The sequence below is a fragment of the Erpetoichthys calabaricus genome, chromosome 10, assembly GCF_900747795.2.
Source record: "Erpetoichthys calabaricus chromosome 10, fErpCal1.3, whole genome shotgun sequence".
NCBI classification, from domain to species: domain Eukaryota; kingdom Metazoa; phylum Chordata; class Cladistia; order Polypteriformes; family Polypteridae; genus Erpetoichthys; species Erpetoichthys calabaricus.
In genome coordinates, this window is record NC_041403.2 from 106,650,376 (window position 1) to 106,674,222 (window position 23,847).

At 37.9% G+C, this 23,847-nt stretch overlaps 1 protein-coding gene across 5 annotated transcripts in view; it reads right to left on the reverse strand.

Annotated features, from left to right (window-relative positions):
• The window catches only part of LOC114659300 (uncharacterized), a 244,479-nt gene that overhangs the window by 99,291 nt on the left and 121,341 nt on the right, over positions 1–23,847 (reverse strand). For 3 of the 5 annotated variants that reach the window (XM_028811714.2, XM_051932864.1, XM_051932865.1), the window contains one exon: positions 5,698–5,871. The exons of the other annotated variants lie outside the window; for them this stretch is intronic. In XM_028811714.2, coding sequence (XP_028667547.2) covers positions 5,698–5,834 — 137 coding nt within the window. In that variant the 5' untranslated portion in view covers positions 5,835–5,871. The remainder of the gene's footprint in view (positions 1–5,697; positions 5,872–23,847) is intronic. 5 annotated transcript variants of the gene reach the window in all.

Below are 23,847 nucleotides of genomic sequence, written 5' to 3' on the forward strand. Positions count from 1 at the left end.
TATAAGATCTTGTTAACAGTAACATGATTTTACCCTTTACTGTACAGCAGAAAACACTGAAATGTCAGTAAGGGTATACAAAACCTATAGAAAGTATTCAACTTCTTGGATGTTTTCACATTTTATTGTTATACAATATTGAACCACAGTAGATTTAATTTGGCTTTTTTGTCAATGATCATCAGAAAAATATTCTTTAATGTCAAAGTGAAAACAGAGCTCCACCAAGGGGTATAAATTAATCATAAATATAAAATACAAAATAATCAATCACATAAGTATTCACCTTTTCAAGTCAGTGTTTAGTAGATGCACCTTTGAAAGCCATAACAGCCTTGAGTCTGTGTGCACAGGCCAGTTCTGCACATCTGGACACTACAATGTTTCCCCATTCTTCCTTTCACTACTACTCAGACTCTGTCAGGTTGCATTTGGGAGTGGAGGGTTTGTTATGAGTGAACAGCCTTCCTCAATTCTTAATTGGATTAAAATCTGGACTCTGACCCTACCACTCCAAGACATTCAAACTGTTGTTTATAGGCTATTCATGAGTAGGTTGGTCTTTACGCTTGGGGTCATTGTCTTGCAAATCTTCCAGGGATTTCCCTGTACTTTGCTACAGTCATTTTACTCCACAAGCTTTCCAGGGACTGGTACAGAGATGCATCCCCACACCAAGATGCTGCCATCATCATGCTTCACTGTCAGAATGGTGTGTTTTTTACAATGTGTAGTGTTTGGCTAACAACAAACATGGTGTTTAATCTGATGATGAAAAGGCTGAATTTTGAGAACCTTCTTCCAGCTGACTTCAGAGTCCTCCATGTGCCTTCTGTCAAACTATAGCTGAGATGTAATGCATATTTATTTGAAATTTTTAATAGTGAGTTTCACTTTGTGAATCTCCCATAAAGCTGCAAATGGTTAACCAATGGAGAACAGCTGTTTTCAGCACAGTCTCTCCAGGTAGCTTGTAACTCCTTCAGAGTTCTCATAAGCCTCTTGGTGGCTATGCCACACTCTTTCCATTTCTTAATGATTGATTTAAATGGACTCCATGGGATATTCAGTGACTCAGTGTTAATTTTGACAATTAATTTAGATTTGGTTTTAGTCTTAGCCTTCCGACTAAATTGCATTCCAGTTTTAGACACATTTTAGTCATTTAATTATTGTTGGTTTTAATCTAGTTTTAGTCGACAAAAAAATAATTTTACTCAGAAAAAGTAAATCGGGGGCGGCACGGTGGCGCAGTGGTAGCGCTGCTGCCTCGCAGTTAGGAGACCCGGGTTCGCTTCCTGGGTCCTCCCTGCGTGGAGTTTGCATGTTCTCCCCGTGTCTGCGTGGGTTTCCTACGGGCGCTCCGATTTCCTCCCACAGTCCAAAGACATGCAGGTTAGGTGGATTGGCGATTCTAAATTGGCCTTAGTGTGTGCTTGGTGTGTGGGTGTGTTTGTGTGTGTCCTGCGGTGGGTTGGCACCCTGCCCAGGATTGTTTCCTGCCTTGTGCCCTGTGTTGGCTGGGATTGGCTCCAGCAGACCCCCGTGACCCTGTGTTCGGATTCAGCGGGTTAGAAAATGGATGGATGGATGAAAAGTAAATCGGTTTAGTTGACCCAAAGTAAAAGTAAATTAGTCAAATAGTCAAAATCAATCTATCTATCCGGCGCCGCCGTGAGTGGCAGCCTTTTCAGCAGCTCCGTGTATGACTGTATATGTATGTGTACTTTGCTACTTTTATTTTTCTATTTTTATTTATTGATCACTCCTACCACTTTATTTTATGTGGATTCCTTCCCTGGACACACTTTTTTTTGTGAATTTCCCATTGGGATTAATAAAGTATCTATCTATCTATCTATCTATCTATCTATCTATCTATCTATCTATCTATCTATCAAAATCAGATGGCTATCTTATTTCACGTATTAATATGCACAGAATAAAAACATTAAATTAAGAGAAGGTATAGAAAGGATTTACTCCAAAAGAACTTGGTCAGATAATGGCAGTTCTTGTTTGTCCTCACAGTTTTCTGGCCCGCAACATGCCTTAATTATGCTGCTTTAAGATTTTACCAAAAAATGTATATGACATAAATGTTTTTACTACATTCTTCATGTTTTAGGAATTATGTTAATAAACATTAGTATACCCTCAAAAACCAAATGATTAACACAAATTTAGTGTTTGCATATTCATATTCAGCAATGAAGCAATGCTGTTTTGCCATAATGTACACGTACAGTACATATTCGTATTAATTGGGAGATGCGCTTCGAGCACTTCAAGCACAGAAATACTAAATACATTTTATTAATTTTAACAAATGAAGCAGTTCATTTCATCAATTATGCTGACAAGCCAAAAGAAGCACTTTGTTTGAAACTTGCTTCGATTTTTAAATACTACAACTGTTGCCATTACTGCCACTATGTTGTATATGTAATTAGATGCGTGCAAGGTAATTTCACCTGCAACCTTTAACTATATCTACCAGTTACAAAATGGATGGATGTGTGGACAAAGGTGTGGATGTGCTCAATACAATCAAGGATTCCCCTCCTTTATGTAGACTGTGTAGGGCACTGTATTAAAAGCGATTACCCCCCCCCCCCCGCGTTATTTATTCTACTGTAACAAATGCGTGACATTACAAACTAAATGGTTACAACTCACATCTGAGGTGGAGAACATCTGATTGCACTCTCAAAGCTGCATGAATCTGTTTCGTAACTAAGTCATAAAGAGATAAAACTGGTAATAACAAAAGCCTGTGTGTGTGTCGGTGTATTGGCTTTTTTTTCCATTAATAAGCACGTTTTTCCTGATTGCACACTGAAATTCTCGAACACATAGTATTGCTAGACATGACTTGTGCTGTTTCTCTTTTCGACATGTTGATGCGGTGCTGTGTCATCACCACTGTTCACATCACCGTTCATATGTAGTTTATTATTGTGCCATCCGAAGTTATTCTTATATTTGTGGTCAAGCAAGAGTGCAGTACCAACCTTACTATAGATGTGACATCCTTACTAGTAGCACACGTAAAATAAACTGACACACTTGACACATTAGTATTAGCAGGGTGAGCAAGAGCCAGAGATATCGGCATTGGCGTCAGGCAAATTTCCACCTTGATAACGTTACATACTTTGGCATGAATCTGAGGATGGTGCGCCTCTAGATGACTCTTCAGGTTTGGTTGTTCTTTCCTGAGAGTTTCATTCTACAAGGCTCACACTGGTTTCATTTTTGTCAGTGTTATAATTAAAGGTGCTCCATATTTCTGGCTGCTTTTATCGCCCAACAATCTTGTTGGCCGTCATAGCAGAGCGGAGTGGAGCAGAATTCTGGTTGATGTGATGCTTGCTGATGGCCCCAAACTAGTCAGTCAATTACAAGAGTGCATGCAAGTTTTTAAAACAGTAATACTGTATTAATGCTCGTTATTTCGTTATATACCACATCATGTATGATAGAGATGTGTAAAAAAACTTCACATCGCTCATTGTCCAGTTGCCCGTTTATAACATTTTCGTTTTGTTTAGCTGATGATTTTGGTTTTAAAAGTATCCATCTTAGTTTTTATCATTAATGCTGCATTTTTTCCGGTGGGTTGGCACCCTGCCCAGGATTGTTTCCTGCCTTGTGCCCTGTGGTGGCTGGGATTGGCTCCAGCAGACCCCCGTGACCCTGTGTTCGGATTCAGCGGGTTGGAAAATGGATGGATGGATGCTGCATTTTTATTCAGTTTTTGTTTCGTTTTCACCACAGAAAAAGTGTTGTTGACGAGTATTATTCATCTTAGTTTTTATCAACAAAATGAACACTGCAGTGACTTTGATATTTTCTTCTCTCCATCCCGACTTGTGCTTTTCGAACACTTTTTCACAGAGTTTTTGCAGATGCAGTATCAGTCTTCACTTTGACATTAAAAATACATCATGCATGAGTATCTAATTAAAACTTTGTAGCTTTTCTCTCTGAGATTTGCCACAACTTGGATTATATCAGAATTCTTGAGTCACAGTGATATTGCACTGTGGTAACCATCGTGTCCTTGTTTCACTATACATGCTCCTTCTTCTAGGCCTGAACAACAAACCCTTTCAAAATGGTTCAGATTTCTGAATTTTTAAATACTTTTTGCTTTTGCCTGTATTATATCCAGTGGTGCAGTGGTAGCACTATTTTTCTGTAGTAAGGGGACTGGGGTTCACCTCCCAGGGTGTTCCCTATGTGGTGTAAGCATGCTTTCCTTGTTTTCACATGGGCTTCCTCCTGGTACATAGGTTTCCTCCCAAAGTTATAAAGACACGCAGGTTAGGTGAATTGGTGATGCTAAATTAGCTCTAGTGTGTGTCTGTGTGTTCATCCTGCAGTGGACTCGCACCCTGTCCAGAGATTTTTGCTCCAGCTGCCCTATAATCCTGTCTCGGATAAGCGGGTTACGAAGAATAATGGATGATATACCTGTTGCTAAGTGGCTTATTCTACTCAAACTAAAGTATAAGTATGTGATTTTTTTAGGTATTATAGGTAAAATGCAGATTTTTATTATATTCAAAGAAATACACAGGAAAATAAATAAATGTAAATCTCACACTTGAAAATATGTGTAAAAATTATTATACCCTTCCTTAAAACCAGATGGATATTTGATAATTCAAGCATAAAGTGGGACAAAAGTAGCACAGAAACAAACAATAATCATCACTCCTCTCCCAGCCCTTTGTATGTAAAATATAAACATCCTCTCAAACACAGTAGCACTGTTGACAGTTAAACCCATCCCAGGTCACTTTCACCCACCTTGAAATGTTAAGAGTTAAATTAAATTGATTCTTTAAAGACAAAAGACAATTTTGTACCAGAGTCTTTCTATCTATGTGCCAAAACTGTTTGTAAATCAAGGTGTGAATGAAGTATAGAGTTTCAGTACTCAAAGATACATTTCTCGAAGGTGAACTGTTTTATATAGTAGTAATGGATACACATAAACTTCAGAAAGGAAAAAAATAAAGAAAAACTTTACTTCTTTAAACCTAGATATCCCTTAACCGTATCCTAGACTTTTTTATACTTGATGCATGTCCTGGTTAAAGATTTCTGGCATCTAATATCTACTGTAGACCATCCTGTGAAATTTACACACGCATAAAACAGTTATTCAAACTACATGGCAGAAACCTCAGTCCAAAGAATAAAGTAGTTTACTCTTTTTACTAAATGTCAAGGAATTTTGTTTTATTTGGATTTATCTGTTACCATTTCTGTCAATTACATCATTATTGTGCCATTTTGTGAAGTCACTTTCTCATTACATTGATTTGCTTGGACTCTGCCCTTTGATGCTTTTTAAAGTAAATACTTGTTATTAAATCATGATTTATTTGTATCTTTTGTACAGTGCAAATCACTATTAAGTTTATTTGTTTCTTGACTTGCTATCTGGACAACAACTTACCTGTACTTTAGCCCTTTTGGTTTTATTAACCTAGTCTCAATTGAAACTGACCCTACCTACCTGTCTGCTCCTTTGGATCTCCTTAATTAAAAATAAAAGAAAAACCCCTTTTCCCTGTCCCTCATTCATCCTCTTAAAAGCTCATATTCTGATGCGACACTCTGATAGAATTCAAAGATTTTGTCCTGTAAACTATTAAGTTTAAGTGATTTTTTTTAACTTACCGTTTACATCCAACACACAACAGTGCAATAAAGAGGGTGACCAGAAAAGCTGATGCTACGGCAACTGTTCCAAGAAACAAAACATTATGGTGCTGAGATTCTGGAGTTCCCTTTGGGTCATTCCTCAAAGAGGCCATGGATGAAGACTGCAGATATGAGGCTTATTGCAAAAAACTGAAAGATAAAGCAAAGAAAAGAAAAATTGCCACTGAAAGAGCTGCCTATTAGGACGAGTTCTTCACTTCACAATTACAAACATGCACAGAACAGTAAATATAATCAATGATAAAATGCTGCACTGATTAATTCCTTAAATGGTCATGCTGACATATGATTACTTCTGATTTTTGCTATTTACATATAAATCTATCTTGTATTAATATACACTTAGACATGTATATCAGCTTGTACTATAATGCTAGATAAGAATATTTCTTTAACCTGTTAGACAAGGCCCTTTTAAAGAGACAAACACGAAATACAGCCATGCTCTTCTTTTCATCACTTGATAGAAAACAGTTGGTCTGATGTGGTACGTTCATGTGTCTCAAACATATATTTTATCAAGCTATTACATTAGCTTTAAAAGTCAAGCAAAACACAATATTTATCTACTGTATGAGGGCTTTATTCTTCAATAACCCATTGTGTGTTGTGTGTGTTTGAGTGTGCTTAAGGAGTATGCAATTATCCACAGCTGATCTGTTTTTCAGTGAGGCTTAAATTAACATTCTCAGCTATACAATCAATTAAATTATTATTTAACAAAAACACTATGGGATGTATAGTATAAAACAACAAAGCAGAAAATATTATTATTGAATCTTAAGGGTCATGACAGTTTTGGATAATACAGCTTTTATATTTTATCTAGCATGAATAGAGATCTCATAAGAAACAACATTGTGTGCAAAACAAGAAGCAGACACAAATCATAACATCATAAAGGGATACGTAACCATTTAAAATTAATAAACCATCAAAATGTAAGCCACTTATTACCTAAGCATAACTCAACATGTTCAAGAATCATAATGAAATATGTAAAAATATGACAATCAGAAGATAATTATTTAAAAGCAGAGTCCTGCTCTTGAGTGTGTATTCATTCAATATGCAATTGCCAGCTGCCTCCTTCTTTGGCCTTTCATTTTAAACCCACAGCAATGACATTAATTGGCAAGTAAATGTTACAGAAGCCAAGTAGGGTGGGAAAAAACAATGAAGGCTTTCACGAGGAAGGTATAATGTCAAAATTACATATCCAAACATATTTGACTAATCCACGTGCACTCCAGTGTTGAAGATTGCTGTACCCCACTACTGAATTTAGGTTTATTAGGAGAGTTCTTTCTCAGAAAGAAAGTATGTTAAAGTAGTGATTTTCCTCCTCCCTTCAAAAACTAAAGTATGTTGTAATTTAGTAGGTTTTATCAATTTTACTTATTGTATTAGAATTTTACCAAAAGCTTAGATGGCTTATTTTATCATTTAATTTATTGTTTTATTTTGTTGCATGGAAGCCTCTGTTGAATTATATGATACTGAACTTGCCATTGCTCCTGACTTCTGTGTTTTAACAATGTTTCAGTGTGGTTCACTGTGGAGACAGACAAGAACAAAGCTTCCTTTCTGTCTCTACACTAAAGTCTCCCATTTGCTTTGTGATTTTTTATAATATTATTTTATTACAGCACTGTACTTCATAATAGCAACAACAATTGGACGGGCTACAAGTGCTACACTGCAACTTGTTTAAATGAAAACAATTTGCTAATCTCTAATATGTATTTTAAATGAACTATATCCATCCATCCATTACAAAATATTCTTAATTCAGTTTAATTAACTACAGTGTGAATAAAAAGTACTCACCCTCTTGGAAGTTTTCATGTAATTATAAAACATTGATTCATGGTGGATTTTATTTTCACACTGGTCAACAGAATGTCAAAGTGAAAACCAATCTCTGCAAAGTGATCTAAAGTAATTACAAAAATAAAACACAAAATAATAGATTGCATAATTTTTCAGTAGATGCACCTTTGGCAGCCATGACAGCCTTAACTCTGTGTGCACAGATCTTCATTTCCATCAGTCTCCATCTGGACACTAAAGGATCCCCCATTCTTCTTTGTAAAACTGATCCAGCTCTGTGTCAAGTTGCATGAGGATTGTGAGTGAACATGTTTTTTCAAGTCCATGCACAAATTCTCAACTGGATTGAGTTCTGGATTCTGACTTGGCCACCCCAGGACACTAACATTGTTGTTTTTAAGCCATTTCTGTGTAACTAAGGCTTTATGCTTTGGTTGTTGTTTTATTGGAAAACAAATCTTTTCCCAAGGCACAACTTTCTTGCAGACTACATCTAATTTTTCCTCATGGACTCCACTGTATTTTACTTTAATTTATTTTACTCTACAAGCCATTCTGGACCTGCTGCAGAGGAGCATCTCCAATGCATGATGCTGCCAACACAGTGCTTCACCGTGGCGATGGCGTGTTTTTGAAAATTTATTTTTATTCTGATGGCAAAAAGGCTAACCTTTGGTTTCATTATACCATAGAACCTTCTTCCACCTGACTTCAGAGTCTTATATGTGCCTTCTGTTAAACTCTATCTGAGATGTCACTTGCATTTTTTCTCTTTGCCACTCTCCCACAAAGCTGTGACTGGTGAAGCACCTGAGCAACAGTTGTCTGGACAACAGTCTCTCCAGTCTCAGCCACTGTCGTTTGTAACTCGGGATTCTCACAGACCCTCCTGGTGGCTTCCATCATTAGTCTTTTTCTTCTTGCAAAATCACTCAGTTTTTTGTGGATGGCCTGCTCTTGGAATATTTACAGATGTGCCATACTCTTTTCATTTCTTAATGACTGATTTAATTGGGCACTAAGGGATACTCAGTGACTTGGATATTTTCTTGTCTCTATCCCCTGACTTGTGCTTTCCAATCACCTGTTCACATAGTTGCTTGGAGAAGGTTAGGCCACCATACTGACTCACCACAAGTTGGACCTTGCAAATAAGGTGCATTTACACTACAGTCAGTAGAAACACCTTGACTACAGACAGGTGGTCTCCATTGAACTAATTATGGGACTTCTAAAACCGATTGACTGTATCTGAAATGATTAAGGTGTGTCACATTAAACGGGATGAATATCTACGTGATCAATTCTTTGGGGTTTTATATTTGTAATTAACTTAGACCACTGTACAGAGATCTCTTTATATTTTTACATTAAAGAGTCTTTTTCTGTTGCTCAACATTAAATCCTATGTGACTGTATAACACTAAAATGTGATTGTAAGTGGGTTAAACATTTTTTATAGGCACTATAATTACATAAATATATAAAAATGATAACACACAAGTGATGAGGAACAGCAAACACGGTGCAAAAAGACAACACTGATTATAGTGTTCCAAAGACAGCAGTGTTGGTAAAGCCAGTGCATTTTGTATTTGTTTCCCTCTGACACATACTGTGCTTACACTCCTGGCAGTATGAGTTAATTAAAAAAAATGAGATGGAAGAAAATGGATCTGTTGGACTAGATTTTATAGTACCCTTTTAAAAATAAATGCTCTCTCATGGCACTATATGGTTCTGTACTGGGCTATATGTGTTTCTTGTACAACTATTGCTCGAAAAAGCACTATTTTATTTTGGGACAGGTTCTTTTCATACAAAGTTGGTTCTTTGTACTTTGAAAAAACTCCTAATATGTGGGATTAGGGAACAAAATCTTTAATGTCTGGTAGGCTACCTAGTAGGACACTAACATATTAAGAAAACCTGGACTTAGCCTGTGCTATTGTAAGCAGTTAAGAGTATTTTTAAAAACATGACCCACTGGTATTTTACAAATTTGTTACCATCTATTCCTGGTTATTTACTGTATGGAGCCTGTTATGGATCTAAATTAATAATGGTTCTTTCTGGAACCTTTGTGTGGATGGGTCTTTTAAGAACCAAAAGTGTTTCCCCAATGGCATCGTTCTGAAGAACCACTCTGGCACCTTTGTTTTTAAGAATGTACAGTTTAAAACTGAGAGCTTTTTCTATAATCATTTTCTTTCTGTATATCAAGTAGGGAGAAACAATGTGCAGGTATTCTGGAATGAGTTCTTTAGAAACTACCAAAGAGATTGGCTCACATGTAGAGAAACTGGATGTGCTAACCAAATATACTAAGCATCAAATCTTTCTGTTAATTTCTTTGTGCAATCTTGTGTAATCCAAACAAAAAGTCAAATTTTCATTTTTATATTGTGGTATAGAAAATGAACCCTGATACAGAGCTTGATATTCTTTTGCAGAATCATGATCAATTTCAATGTTCCATTTATTGAAGCCTATATAGAAGGAAGAACACCTACATTTTTTTCTGAGCAGCAGAGAGGAAGCCTACATGTACACTTTCAAAATCATCCCCCTCTCTTGCCTAAAAGCTTGTACGTTTATGGGAAAATGTTTTATATGTAAGCCACAGGGAATGACTTTTTTCATGTGTTTTAGCCATTATTCACATCATTGGCAGATACACAGCTACAATTTGAAAAACAAACCAACGTTTAATGTGTTGCAGCTGCTCTTGATTTGTACCATCACAAAACTTCCTATTACGTTTAATAAAAAGGCTTTCACTTAACTGTTATGAATCTGCAGAACCACACAAAACAGAATAGGCCTGTGCAACAGTGGATGCCTGCTTTCATGCTTCACATTGTATATTAAGAAACATATCTGATGTTGCACTTTCATGATGTTTATTGACTGACTGACAACCAGAAGGGAATGCTATAGCAGTCATTCGACAGTACCGTATCAACGTCTGGCCACTACAAGCACCTGCAGGAATTATTGTAAGTTACGTACTCCTTCTATCTGAGTAGGAACTGACAGCTCAATCAGTCATGATTAACTGCGTTGTGTTGACAAAGTGTTCATCAATGTCCACCGAAATGGATGCAGTTACCGTCACTGCAAGAACTGCCCACAGGTTCAGAGCCTAAACCAAGAGTGCTTGGCTCCAGTACTGGAGGTCCACAGTGGCTACAGGTTTTTATTCCAGCCAGTTTTGTACTTAGAAGCCAGGCCTAGCAGATAACGAAACTTGGCATTTAATTATATGGCTTGTTAGTGCTTTCATTCTTTCAAGGCAAACCTTTATCTCATTGAAGATTTTTTGTTTTCTGAAAATATTATCCATATGTTTAATAGTCCAGAACAAATTTGCACCTCTTGGCCCTTCTCTTGTCTCCCATTTATTTTAAAACATTGTATTAACACAGATGATACATGATGTATTTATACTAGTTTAAATGGAAGCACGAGAGCTGTGGTTTCTTTGTCATTTGCATCATATTTTTAACTGATGGCTGGTTCATAAAATGTCCATAATGTAGCAGTTTAAAACTAAAAAAGGCAACAAAGTGTTCTGAATCATAAAAAATGAGTTAACTAAAACTAGGCCCAAAACCACATTACTTTAGTAACAAATAAATGGGCACTAATTAGAAAGTTGGTTAAAGCAAAAACCTGCAGCCATTGTGGACCTCCACCCCAGCCTAAACATTGATTTCCACGTAGTTTCAAATACTTTACAATCAACAAAGATAAAACATGAGCAGAAATGTTCATCTCATCAAATTAAGAACACAGCATCAACTACTTCCATAAAATTTCAGCCGAAGAACAGAACGGTCTAAGAGTTATTTGCAGTCGCATACCATTGTTGTAATTGCTCTGTACTGAAAGTGAACTAACAACTTCCAAATTTCTGCTCATTGCCCTCTGTTCAACCCTAGTGACTTAAACACAAGTTGTTTATAGCCTGATCTAAATCAAATTGCAATCATAAGACAGACACACTCATGTGGCCCTCATCATGTGGAATGAAGTGACCTCTTCTTTTATACACTTCCTCCTTCAATACAGCTTTTCACTGGCAGATTAGTACTGTTAAATCATCATTTTCATGTCATTCAAGCATAGAAAAGAGAATCAAGCGTGGAAACAACATGTCTCTATAGCATTTCATAAAAAAAAAAAAAAAAAAAAGCTAGATTCTATTTTGCATTTTTTGTGATGTTTCACGATATCCACAAGATGAATGTGAGCATTTTAGTATCTGCCAAGGAAAAGCTATTAAGCTAAATGATCTGAACCGACATCAGCAGCTTGATGCTGAAGTCACTTGATAAAGTCACACATTCTGCAATTGCTGATGGGATTTTTTTCCACACTTTCTTCTTACCTTTGTTTGTTCTTTAATATGACACAAAGTGTTAAGTTGCAAAAAACACAACACATACATACATACAGTGCCTTCATAAAGTTTTTAGACCCCTTCACTTTCACACATTTTGTTATGTTGTGACCTTATGCTAAGTCACTTAAATGAATTTTTCCCCATCAAGTAACACTCAATACTCCATAATGATAAAGCGAAAACAACATTTTAGAAATTTTTACAAGTTTGTTAAAATTAAAAACTGAAATATCACACTGACACAAGTATCCAAACCCTTTCCTCAGTACTTCATTGAAACACCTTTGGCAGTGATTACAGCCTGGAGTCTTCTTGTGTATGACACCACAAGCTCCACGCACCTGAATTGGGGAATTTTCAGCCATTCTTCCCTGCAGATCCATTCAAGCTCTGACAGGGTGGATGGAGACTGTCGGTAGACAGCTATTTTCAGGTCTTGCATGAGATGGTTGATTAGGTTCAAGTCCAGGTTCTGGCTGGGCCACTCAAGGACATTCACAGAGTTGACCCTAAGCCACTGCTATGTTGTTTATGCTTTGTGTTTTGGGTCATTCTCCTGTTGGAAGGTGAACCTTCAGCCCAGTCTGAGGTAAAGAGCATGCTGGACCAGGTTTTAATTATAGATAACTTTGTACTTGCTCGATTCAGATGACTCCCAGTTCCTGCCTTTGACAAACAAGCCCACAGAGTGATAATGCTATCACCATGCTTCAATGTTGGAATAGTATTGCACAGGTGAAGAGCAGTGCCTGGTTTCCTCCACACATGACATTTAGAAATGAGGCCAAACAATTTAATCTTAGTTTCATCACATCAGAGAATCTTGTTTCTCATAGTCTGAGAGCCCTTTAGGTACCTTTTTGCAAGCTCCAAGCATGCTTTAATGTGTTGTCTGGCCACTCTGCCATAAAGCCCAGATTAGTAGGGCATTGCAGTGGTGACCATTGGGTTCTAGGTCATGTCTTTTACCAACACCCTTCTCCCCGATTGCTCAATTTTGCTTGGAAACCAGCTCTAGCAAGAGGTGTGATTGTCCCAAACTTATTCTGTTTAATAATAATGTGCTCTTGGGAACTTTCAATGCTGCAGAATTTCTCGTAAACTTCTCCAGATCTGTGACTTGATACAATCCTGTCTTGGAGCTCTACATCCAATTCCTTCAACCTCAAGGCTTGTTTTCTTGCTTTAATATACATTGACAACTGTGGGAACTTCAATAGACACTGTGTGCCTTTCCTAATTATGCAAAATCAAGCAAATTGACCACATTTTAACTGCAGACAAGGTGTAGAAACATCTCAACAATGATCAACAGAATGAGATGTACCTAAGTCATATTTCAAGTGTCATAGCAAATGGGATAAATACTTGTGTCAGTGTATTTGTTTTTTATTTTTAATAATTTTGCAAAACCTTCTACAATCCTGTACTACAGTGTGAGCTAGTAACTAAAGTGCTAGACTTTACATTGCAGTCACCAGGTCAAAGACCACATCCTCCAAATCCAACAAAGTTCAAATATAAAAATATCTCAATGATTGTGCAATCTGATCCAATTTAGGGTTGTGGTGATCTGGAGCATATACTGACAACGTCAAGCAGGAACCAAAGTGAATATGCTGCAAGTTCATTGCAAGGCCCATTCATGCACTCACCTATACTGACCAAAACATAAGGCTAACTTCATAGTCATAACAGTGCCAGTTCTACAGGTTACTTAAAATAAATAAATAACCTAGATTCAAAAATAAAACGCAAATGGCAGTTTGTACAATTTCATTAAGCAAACTGATTTACAAAGGGAATATATGCTATACTGGCAAGTGCTACATATTGCAGTTCCACCTTATTATTGCCTGAATCTCAATTTGGCAACTGTCATTTCACGTAGTAATGTCTCCTTCTGCTGTAAAAAAAATCAAAGAGTAACGTTCTGGATAATTATTAACAGATATTTCTTAAAGCATTGTCCAATGTAACAACAAGAAACAAATAAGCAAAAACAAGATTTATATAATAATAAAATGCATATTGATGCTTCACTATGATAATCACTGCCAAAAGGAACTAAAATTAAATTTTATAACTTTTGAAAAATAGCACTTATTGGCCATGTGCCCAAGTTCACCTGTGGCTTCTTGTTCACATGCCACCTACAATTTAAACAGAGAACTTCAAAAAGCTTCCTTGTTAGTATGTACTCCTTGAAGACTTTCACCTCCCCATTTTATTTATAGATATACTGTAATGAATACAGTGCAGTTTTTGCAGATTTATGATCAGGTGATCTCTGTGTGTTGTTGTTATTCTAGACTAACTAAACCTCACTTCTTTTTCTTGTGGCCAGCTTAAGTTTCATAATAACATTTTAAACAAAACAATTCACTAATTTCTTCATTATGTCATAGTAATTCAGTCCTCTGAGTGACTGTGCCTATTCTCAATGTGATTGTGTTTAAATACTGGTTACATTACAGTAAGGATGCATGAGCAGTGGTATTATGGTTTTAATACACTGCATTTTTATGAGTATCATGCCAGACTGGCACGTTGTCCTTACATTGGATGCTACCACAATAGTTTTCAGCTACCAGCAACTCCAAAATTGGATTAAATATCCTACATTATACATAAAAGGATGGGTATGAGACAACACTTTATAAAGTCAGTCTCGTTCACACTGTAGCAGTGTCAACCTGTTCAAACAGCAGGCTGTGAACTTTTAAACTTGCACAATATCCATCCATCCATCCATCCATTGTCTCCCGCTTATCCGAGGTCGGGTCGCGGGGGCAGCAGCTTGAGCAGAGATGCCCAGACTTCCCTCTCCCCGGCCACTTCTTCTAGCTCTTCCGGGAGAATCCCAAGGCGTTCCCAGGCCAGCCGAGAGACATAGTCCCTCCAACGTGTCCTGGGTCTTCCCCGGGGCCTCCTTCCGGTTGGACGTGCCCGGAACACCTCACCAGGGAGGCGTCCAGGAGGCATCCTGATCAGATGCCCGAGCCACCTCATCTGACTCCTCTCGATACGGAGGAGTAGCGGCTCTACTCTGAGCCCCTCCCGGATGACTGAGCTTCTCACCCTATCTTTAAGGGAAAGCCCAGACACCCTGCGGAGGAAACTCATTTCAGCCGCTTGTATTCGCGATCTCGTTCTTTCGGTCACTACCCATAGCTCATGACCATAGGTGAGGGTAGGAACATAGATCGACTGGTAAATTGAGAGCTTCGCCTTGCGGCTCAGCTCCTTTTTCACCACGACAGACCGATGCAGCACCCGCATTACTGCGGATGCCGCACCGATCCGCCTGTCGATCTCACGCTCCATTCTTCCCTCACTCATGAACAAGACCCCGAGATACTTGAACTCCTCCACTTGGGGCAGGATCTCGCTACCAACCCTGAGAGGGCACTCCACCCTTTTCCGGCTGAGGACCATGGTCTCGGATTTGGAGGTGCTGATTCTCATCCCAGCCGCTTCACACTCGGCTGCGAACCGATCCAGAGAGAGTTGAAAATCACGGCCTGATGAAGCAAACAGGACAACATCATCTGCAAAAAGCAGTGACCCAATCCTGAGCCCACCAAACCGGACCCCCTCAACGCCTTGGTGCGCCTAGAAATTCTGTCCATAAAAGTTATGAACAGAATCGGTGACAATATGAAAAAACTTGCACAATATGAAGGGAATTAATTCACAAAAACCAATAGACACTCCTGATTCAAGAAACAGATGTACCTTTGACTTTTACTTACTAAGGTAAACAGACAGCCGCTTTCTGCAGACATGAAGTAAAAATCTGTTGGTCAGGGTAACCTATCCTATTAACTTCTTTGGTAGGATTTTGTTTTTTCAAAATGTCACAGTCCTCAACCTCTTTATAGAAGTTATGAAATACATTTACAGGTGTTTTTAAATTCATCAGGTTCTTTTTTTAAAGTGACCTCCACAAAACCAGCTGCCTTGTCACCATTTATGCAAATGTTCTTGTTACTGTTCGTGTTATTTTTTTTATATATACTTTATACAATTTATCATTGCCACCACAGAAATACAAATCGGATGGTAAAATGCTTTGTTCTTACACAGCGCTCCTTACAAGTGGAGGCAAAAAGTCCTGTGATAACACTCAAGGCAAAATGCAAGAATGGATTCTGCCACTCACTAAATACAGAATAATCCCAAATAAGGATAGAGAGTTGTTGAACTACATCAAAACAAAGGAGAAACTAATTAACATAAATGAAAAACCACAATATCTGTCCATCAGCTAATTGTAGAACCACTGCCAGAATCACGATGGCTGTGGCATAAAAGAAACTAACTGAGTCACGTTTATGTCAGTTTTCAAAGAATGGGTTTGCAGACATGCCAAGTTTTAATAATTCATTTCCAAAAGGATGATTGTTGTGTCATGCATCCTTTATAAACTTTCAAGAAGGGGGTGGAATTTGGGATTAGACAGTAGGTTTAACTTCTTTGTGTCATACTGCAAAATATTGTGCATGCCTTGGGTGGAGACTGAACAGCAAGCTATCAGGAACTGGTTTAGAAAAAAATAATAATTTTCAATTGTTTTTATTTTACTTCAGTCAGTTTTGAGTATGTGATTTTAATTTCAGTTTGGTTTTCATTTTTGACAAACTTTTAGTTTCACTTTTATCTTAATTAACAAAATGTTTTTTTTAGTAATATTTGTTATAGTTCTCATTCACAATAATGACCATGCACAGTTTTGCTACAGTGAATGGCAAAAAAAAATCATAAAAATAATGTGCACTTTGTGTGTATCTTCCAAATGATATACTGAAACACAAATACATGTTTTAACTAATGAAGTTTTTGAATATTGTATCTTATTATTATGGGATATTTGGCCTGATTACATATGATACCCAAGAATAAGTGATCGAACAAATTGTTTTGTATTATTCTCATAACTAAACACAGTTTCAGTCATTGCACAGGTCTGGCTGCAATTTCAACATGTCATCAACTTAAGCAGAAATCAGCTTTAATAACAATATATCAATACTAGAACTATTGCTTTCAAGTCATAAAAGTTTGATTCAGACCCACTCTGGACTTATCTAGCATAAGCCAAAATGCAACATGCATTCCTCATTTGATTAATGTGGCTTACTTTTTCGTCCTTTTTTTAAAAACCTTCATGGGTGCTCAAACTGTCAACACTGGACAAGTCTAAACTTATCCTGACAGCTGCCGTGAAAAGGGTAAAGGCTGCTTTAGTGACATGGCTCATACTTGCCCCAATTTCCTATTGAACACATATCAAAGAAAGGCAGACATCTGAGTAATCAGCCACTGACTTGCTTCATGAGCTTCAACAAGTCACTTCAAGCCATTGTGTTTCAGCAAATGCACTCAAAACCCAGAGGTTTCTGGATCAGCTCCAAGCTCCTCCATTGATTCACTGAAGTGAATTTTCGTTAGCCTTCAGAAGAATAGTCCATCTAAGGAGCTTGAATTGGTGTTTACTTAATGGCTAAATAACTTTCTTTCCATTTCATATTGTAAACCCATGGGTAATGGGAAACCTTACTAAATGACTCAAAGTTGTGAGGGGGTTTAATGAACATGCAGTAACTGTGTGGCTCTGCACAAATACAGGAGCATAATTTACAAACAACTTGTCACTTATATTTCCGCAGAAGCAGTCAGACAAAATGAACTTCATTAACTGTCTTGAAGAAAAAACAAATCTAACCAACTCCATGAAACTCAATACAATGAAAACATTTTGCCATGGTGATCCTTCTGAAACGGAGACTTGGGAGAAAGAAAAAAATTGTGTTATATTCACAAACAGCCCTCTCCCCTTCCTCCCCCCCCAGCCAACGTGTTATTAGAGTTCTAGCACAACATGGGATTGAGCTGCCTCATGCACTGTATTTAGGCTGACAGCATATGCCAGATGCTTAGGCCATCTGCTGACTCACTCACAGTTGATTAAAAACCACTAGCATCCCCCAAAAATGAGTTCTCTTATACAAATGTTATAGAACCATGTGTCTGTAACATCTGAGTGAACAAAATAATTTGAAAAAATAAGATGGAGGTAATTTTTTGGGTTAAGAGCTCTCTTCTAAGTAACCAACAATCATTTATCTTTTTTATAAACCTGGCAGTAAATTATTTTTCCATTTATCACTCCATAACATCCAAAACACCAACCAGAACTTCCAACCATCAGGAGCATGAAATAATAATTTAAGCTCTAACACACCTCTACTATGTCCATCTCTTCATCTGCACATCTTTGTGAACCCACAATTGTCTTTAAAGTGTCACAAGCCCCAAGGCACTTCAATCCCAAAGTGGAAGTTAACCGATTTCACTGCATGCTTGGATATATATCCATAAGCACACTCACTCTTACAGGCTCAATTTAGTACCGTATGTAACCTTAGCTAAACACTGGGGTTTGGGTGGGAGGAGGAAAGCCATGCGAATCCCGAGAGTATCTGCAATCAGGGCAGAATTTGAACCCACATTATTAAAGCTATGATGCACCAGCGTTAACCACTATGGCAATGCTTGCTTATTGCATGGGTCCTCAAATGTTAACTCAAGGTTGGCAAGGGTATAGATGCTACTTCATTGTCCTGGGTTCAAATCCAAGGTCTGGTCATAGCAGGGGTGTAGTCGCTAACTCATAGTCACGGGTTCAAATCCTGTATATGAACAATATCCATTTGGAGTTTGCATATTCTCCCAATACCTATGTAGTTTCTCCAAAACCTTCCACCAAGATGTGCATATCAGGTTAACTGGTGGCTCAAAATTGGTCCTCTAAGGGTGTATTCTTGAGTGTGTCCTACAACACGCTGGTGACCAAATTGTTGCTTTCTGCCCAATGGTACTGAACTAGCTTCCTGCTTGACAGCCACAAGGAACAGATTAGTGGGGTAATCAATGGATAAGTGCTATATTTTTTTAACAATGTGGTCTGCCATGTTTAAGCAATTTGTAAGGAAATTATTTGATTAATCTTTGGGTCAAATTATCATTCAACACCTCCAATCCAAACTTCTGTAATAGACTCACAAAGAATTGCATGGTGCAAAGGGGCCATCATGGTGGAAAAGGACAGAGGAGAAGTCTCAGCAAAGGCAGCATCAAGAAATTGCAACCCACACTAGTAGTCAGAAATTTTATCTACACAAATTGGTGGATGTAGGCAGTGGGCCACCAGGGGTCAGTATGTCACCATCAAGAGCGTAACAGTAGGAGTGTGGCGGTCTTAGAGAGAATTTCTCCAGGACATTAATGGACCACAAACTGGCAGCCTCTAGCTGAAAACAAGCAGGCAGGTAATAGTATAAGAAAACAGAAAGAGTCCTGTTATACCAGCTCAGGACAGAAGGTTCCCAACTATAGTCATTTTCACACCTAGAGCAAACCCAGGGTGATTTAAGATATAAGAGGTAGGCAGGTGCTGAAGCAATCCTACTGATCTGTTTAGGGAAGCTCACTGGGATGGCAGTCCTGCTTTAATTTTCTATTTGCTGTGCTTCTTTATGCTCCCCCTGTGAACATAATTGCAATGTTCTTTTTTTTTTTTTAAATGAGCCACTGGGTAAGGCATACAGACTCCCAGTTACAGTGCATCTGGAAAGTATTCACAGCGCATCACTTTTTCCACATTTTGTTATGTTACAGCCTTATTCCAAAATGGATTAAATTCATTTTTTTCCTCAGAATTCTACACACAACACCCCACAATGACGTGAAAAAAGTTTGCTTGAGATTTTTAATAAAAATCACAATTATACTAATATGATTGAACCTTTGGCCGTAGTATGCTGTATGTTGGTTCAAACAATGCAAATGGAAAAAAGAAGAGGGCCTGTTTACTCACACCCTTTAAATAACACAAGACACACGGAGCTGAATTCAGCAGAACATGGCAGCCTGGTCAGTCCTGTACTCCGACTCTCTCAAGACACTTGGCCTGCCAGTAGTCTAACTGTATTATAGAAGGTGTTCACCTTCTTAATAAGATGCTATGTAATCTAAAAAGTTACCTGACTGGTAAAGGTAGTGTAAATATAATTAGTCTCAGGTCTTTCTCATCTGTTTCAGTTGTGTATATTGCTAACCAGCTTTCTTTCATCTGGAACTCAACCTGTAATTATCACTAGTCCCCTTCTCCTTGTGGAATAAAAATGGTCCATTTCACAGTGGATGCTTTTCTGTTAAATAAAACTTTTCTGACATCTCACTTGTAAAGGAATGTAGAATCTGGTCATTCTAAGATAATGGTTATGGGTATTTTCCAGTTCTAATTTAGTAACACCCCAGACATGTCAGCTCTCCATCATATCTCTCCTTCTTACCACTGTCATCTATTAAAAACCTAAGCAATAAGACGCCTTATGTGACAGATGTTATAGATGGACTGGCATCCTCACTCGGTTGCAGAGTGGTTCTTTACTTGGCCGATAGGCCATTATGGAAGGACAGTATGAATGGATGGTTCCTATTCTCTTTTCCAGCTTTGATGAAGATATTATGGATGACCAGAGGGAGACTGTCTGCCAAGAACAGTTCCCCCTGCATGAAAGGAGGCAGTGGTCCTCTGGCAAGGCTCTGGTTTGAAAACCTGCAGGGCTGCATAAGAAGTGTAGTTCTGAACGGCAGCCTTGTTGGGTTCCCTGGGTGCCACTGGGAGATGACTCACTTATTTTATGGAGGTTCCGGTGCCTGAAATATACCTGGGTCCAGCATAAAAGTAGCCACAGACACCTCAACTAGAAGAGGAGAATGATCAAGCTCACCTAGAAGGAGTGGAGGAAGAAAATTAACAGAAAAGGAACTGTATAGTTTATTGTGAACATGAAGCTGTCTGTGCGTTTGCGTTTAGGGTTTGGAGCTTTTAAGATGCCCTCCACAGGTCACATTTAATGTTACTGATATCTCAGCTGCATTGGGTACAAGGAAGGAAACAGCCAAGGATGGAGCATCAGATTACTGCTGGGCCCATACCTACTCTCACTTACACTGAGAGAGTTTAAAGCAGTTATTTTACCTAACACATACAAGATTACTCATACAGACATAGCAGGAAGATGCAAATACTGCACAGACAGTGACTTGGGCAAGATTTCAACATAGGACTCTAAAGTTGTGAGGCATCGGCACGTAGCACTATACCACCATGCAGCCTGCAATAAAAAAAAACATTCTTGCTTATTAAGCTTGCCAAGTGCTTTCAAGCCAAACGTGGTAGCTATGGATTAGCACAGTGACTATCAGAACAATGAGAAGGAAATTCTACCACAACTTCTGTATTTTGCCCTCTTTAGTCTAAGTACTAACTCAAGTCAATTTCAAGCAAGAAAAGTACAGCACTTAATGAAGATTTTTAATAAAAAAAAAGGTGTAATACAAAATAAAGGCTGACTAACTGACTCATTCTAAAAAATGCACAATGGTTTCATATCCACAGTAAGTCCCTTACAATGAATCTAAAAAGCAAAAGAGCGTATTCTTAAATTGTGTTTAGTTGAGTTGTTAAAGTATGGCTTTTGGTTCAACAGCCTCTGGTAATGTGTTATGTTTCAAGTCAGAGGAAAACCACAAATCCGCTTTGAAACTGACTTTTGTGGCTCACAGCTGCACTGCATCCATTAAGCTCACATATAAAATATGCCTCCAATAGTTTTTTTTTTTTTTGCCGTCCTCCAAGTGAAGGGCTTCTTCATTTGTTAATAACTATGAAGACAGAGGAAAAAAAAAGGAGTAACTATAAAAAATGCAAGTAACTTTAAGCAAGGGCCGTGCATCTTATGCAAGCATGAATAACCAGACATATTTACTTCGGCTGCCTTTTGATCTGATTCTTTTACTTTAGTGCTGTAGGCCTCAGACAATTCTGCAACACTTCACACCATACACCAGCCAAACACCCACCAATGGCTTGTACTAAAAAGTAAAAGTTAGCAGTTACAAAATGTTGCCTTAATTTGCTTTGCTTTCTTTATGTTTTTGGTTAGTTGATGAGTGAATATCAGTTTAATATAAACAGGATTTGAATGGGGAACCGTCTTTGATTTGGGTGGTCATACTCAAATCCAGATTTTGGATAACACGATTGGATCAGCTTAAAAGAGCTACAGTAGTTAATTGTATCCACTCATCCATTAGTCCTTTTTAAAAAGTGATTTTATAAATGAGAGGTTTGAGAATAGCTGGAGCTTACCCTGGCATCACTGTGCAAAATGAAAGAACCACCTTCTAGATGAAAAAACAATTGACAGTTGGGCGCACTTACATCCATTTCCACCCTCATGTATACCAAGCTACCTTAGGGACACCAAATTAACTAAATCATGTCCTTAAGGATGTGTATATAAAATGTAGTGACTAAAGAAGACCTATCATCTTTGTAATATACTGTACATACACTTTCATTTTTTTAACCACCTGTGTCAACCAAGGACAAAAACACAGAGTGAAACCTTTACAAAGGTCAATAAAAATACACATCTGAGTATTGAAGGGTGACTAGAGCAATGTAACAACTCTCTCTTTAAACTTTTAAAAGATGGGTGTTATGCAAGATTACACTCAAGAAAGGCACTAAAACTCAATCCTGCCTCTCTGCCAAAACTAATGCTTTTTCTTGGTCCAAGTCATAATTTAACACTGGCAAGTAAAAGGAGCACAAAAATAAAACAGAGTAATAACATGATACTTCTTGCTAGTCTGCTGGCACACCGGAATTTTCAATCCCTAACCACACAGTTCTTTGAGGCGATGAATTAAATCTCCTGTTCTGAAACTTGAACCTCATTACATTGGACATCAACTGTTCATAAAATGTAGTTACTTCAATTAATGATCACAACAGGCATGCTTTCCTTCTTCCATCCCCTCTCTAAACTGGGCACTTTTGTTGTCCTTCCCAAGAACTATTGAAAGACTGGCACCATTCTCGTAAATGTCCACTGCAGATTACAGAATTCAAGAAACTAGTCAAAAAGGTAAACAACCAAATATGTGACACTGCTACGGTGGTCTGACAGGAGCAGACAAGATCACAAAGAAAATATGCCAATAACTGGGGAGTTAAAAAGCCCTAGAGGGAAATAATGCAAAAGAAAGTGAGACAAAAACTATACCATTCTTTGCATCCTAACACAACTGATTTTAGAAAAACTACAACAAAATTAAACAACAATAAAAATTTGTTTGCTCAAGCTAATATAACATAAGATTTTTAAGCCTGCTCAAATCAATTTTACAATGGCAGGCACTGGAGCCTACACTAGTAGTACTGGGTGCAAGGCAGAAATCAGCAATGGATAAGGTGCCCACTTACACACACAGTTACACTTGCACAGGGACAATTTAGACCTGCTAATTCATTAAAGCAGCATATATTTAGGGATATAGGAAGAAAAAGACACACAGACATGGGCAAACAAACTCTGCACAGACAGCGACAGGGTAGGATTCAATTCCAACTGGTTTCCCAGTTGCTTTGCAAATCACCCCATTAGTAACAGTGTACTAAAACAGCTTTCGTAAGTATGGCACTAAATAATAGTTCCAATGTGTAAACCACATAACTGAACAGGGTGCAGCAGGATATGATTAAAGGAAATGCTTTTATAATAAGGTGGTCTTAAGACAAGCTGACAAGCGTTCCGTACAGGATGCCCCCATAGTTTACTGAATGTGTGAAATGGCCCACTAGTAGACATAACTTTGATTATTTCATGTAATATAAATAAGATGACAGGAACTGAGAAATGGCGGAGCATTAAGAAATGTGTAAAGTATAACAAAAGCTTGGTGCACACAGCTGACCTTCTATGACAGTCTGTGAACATAAA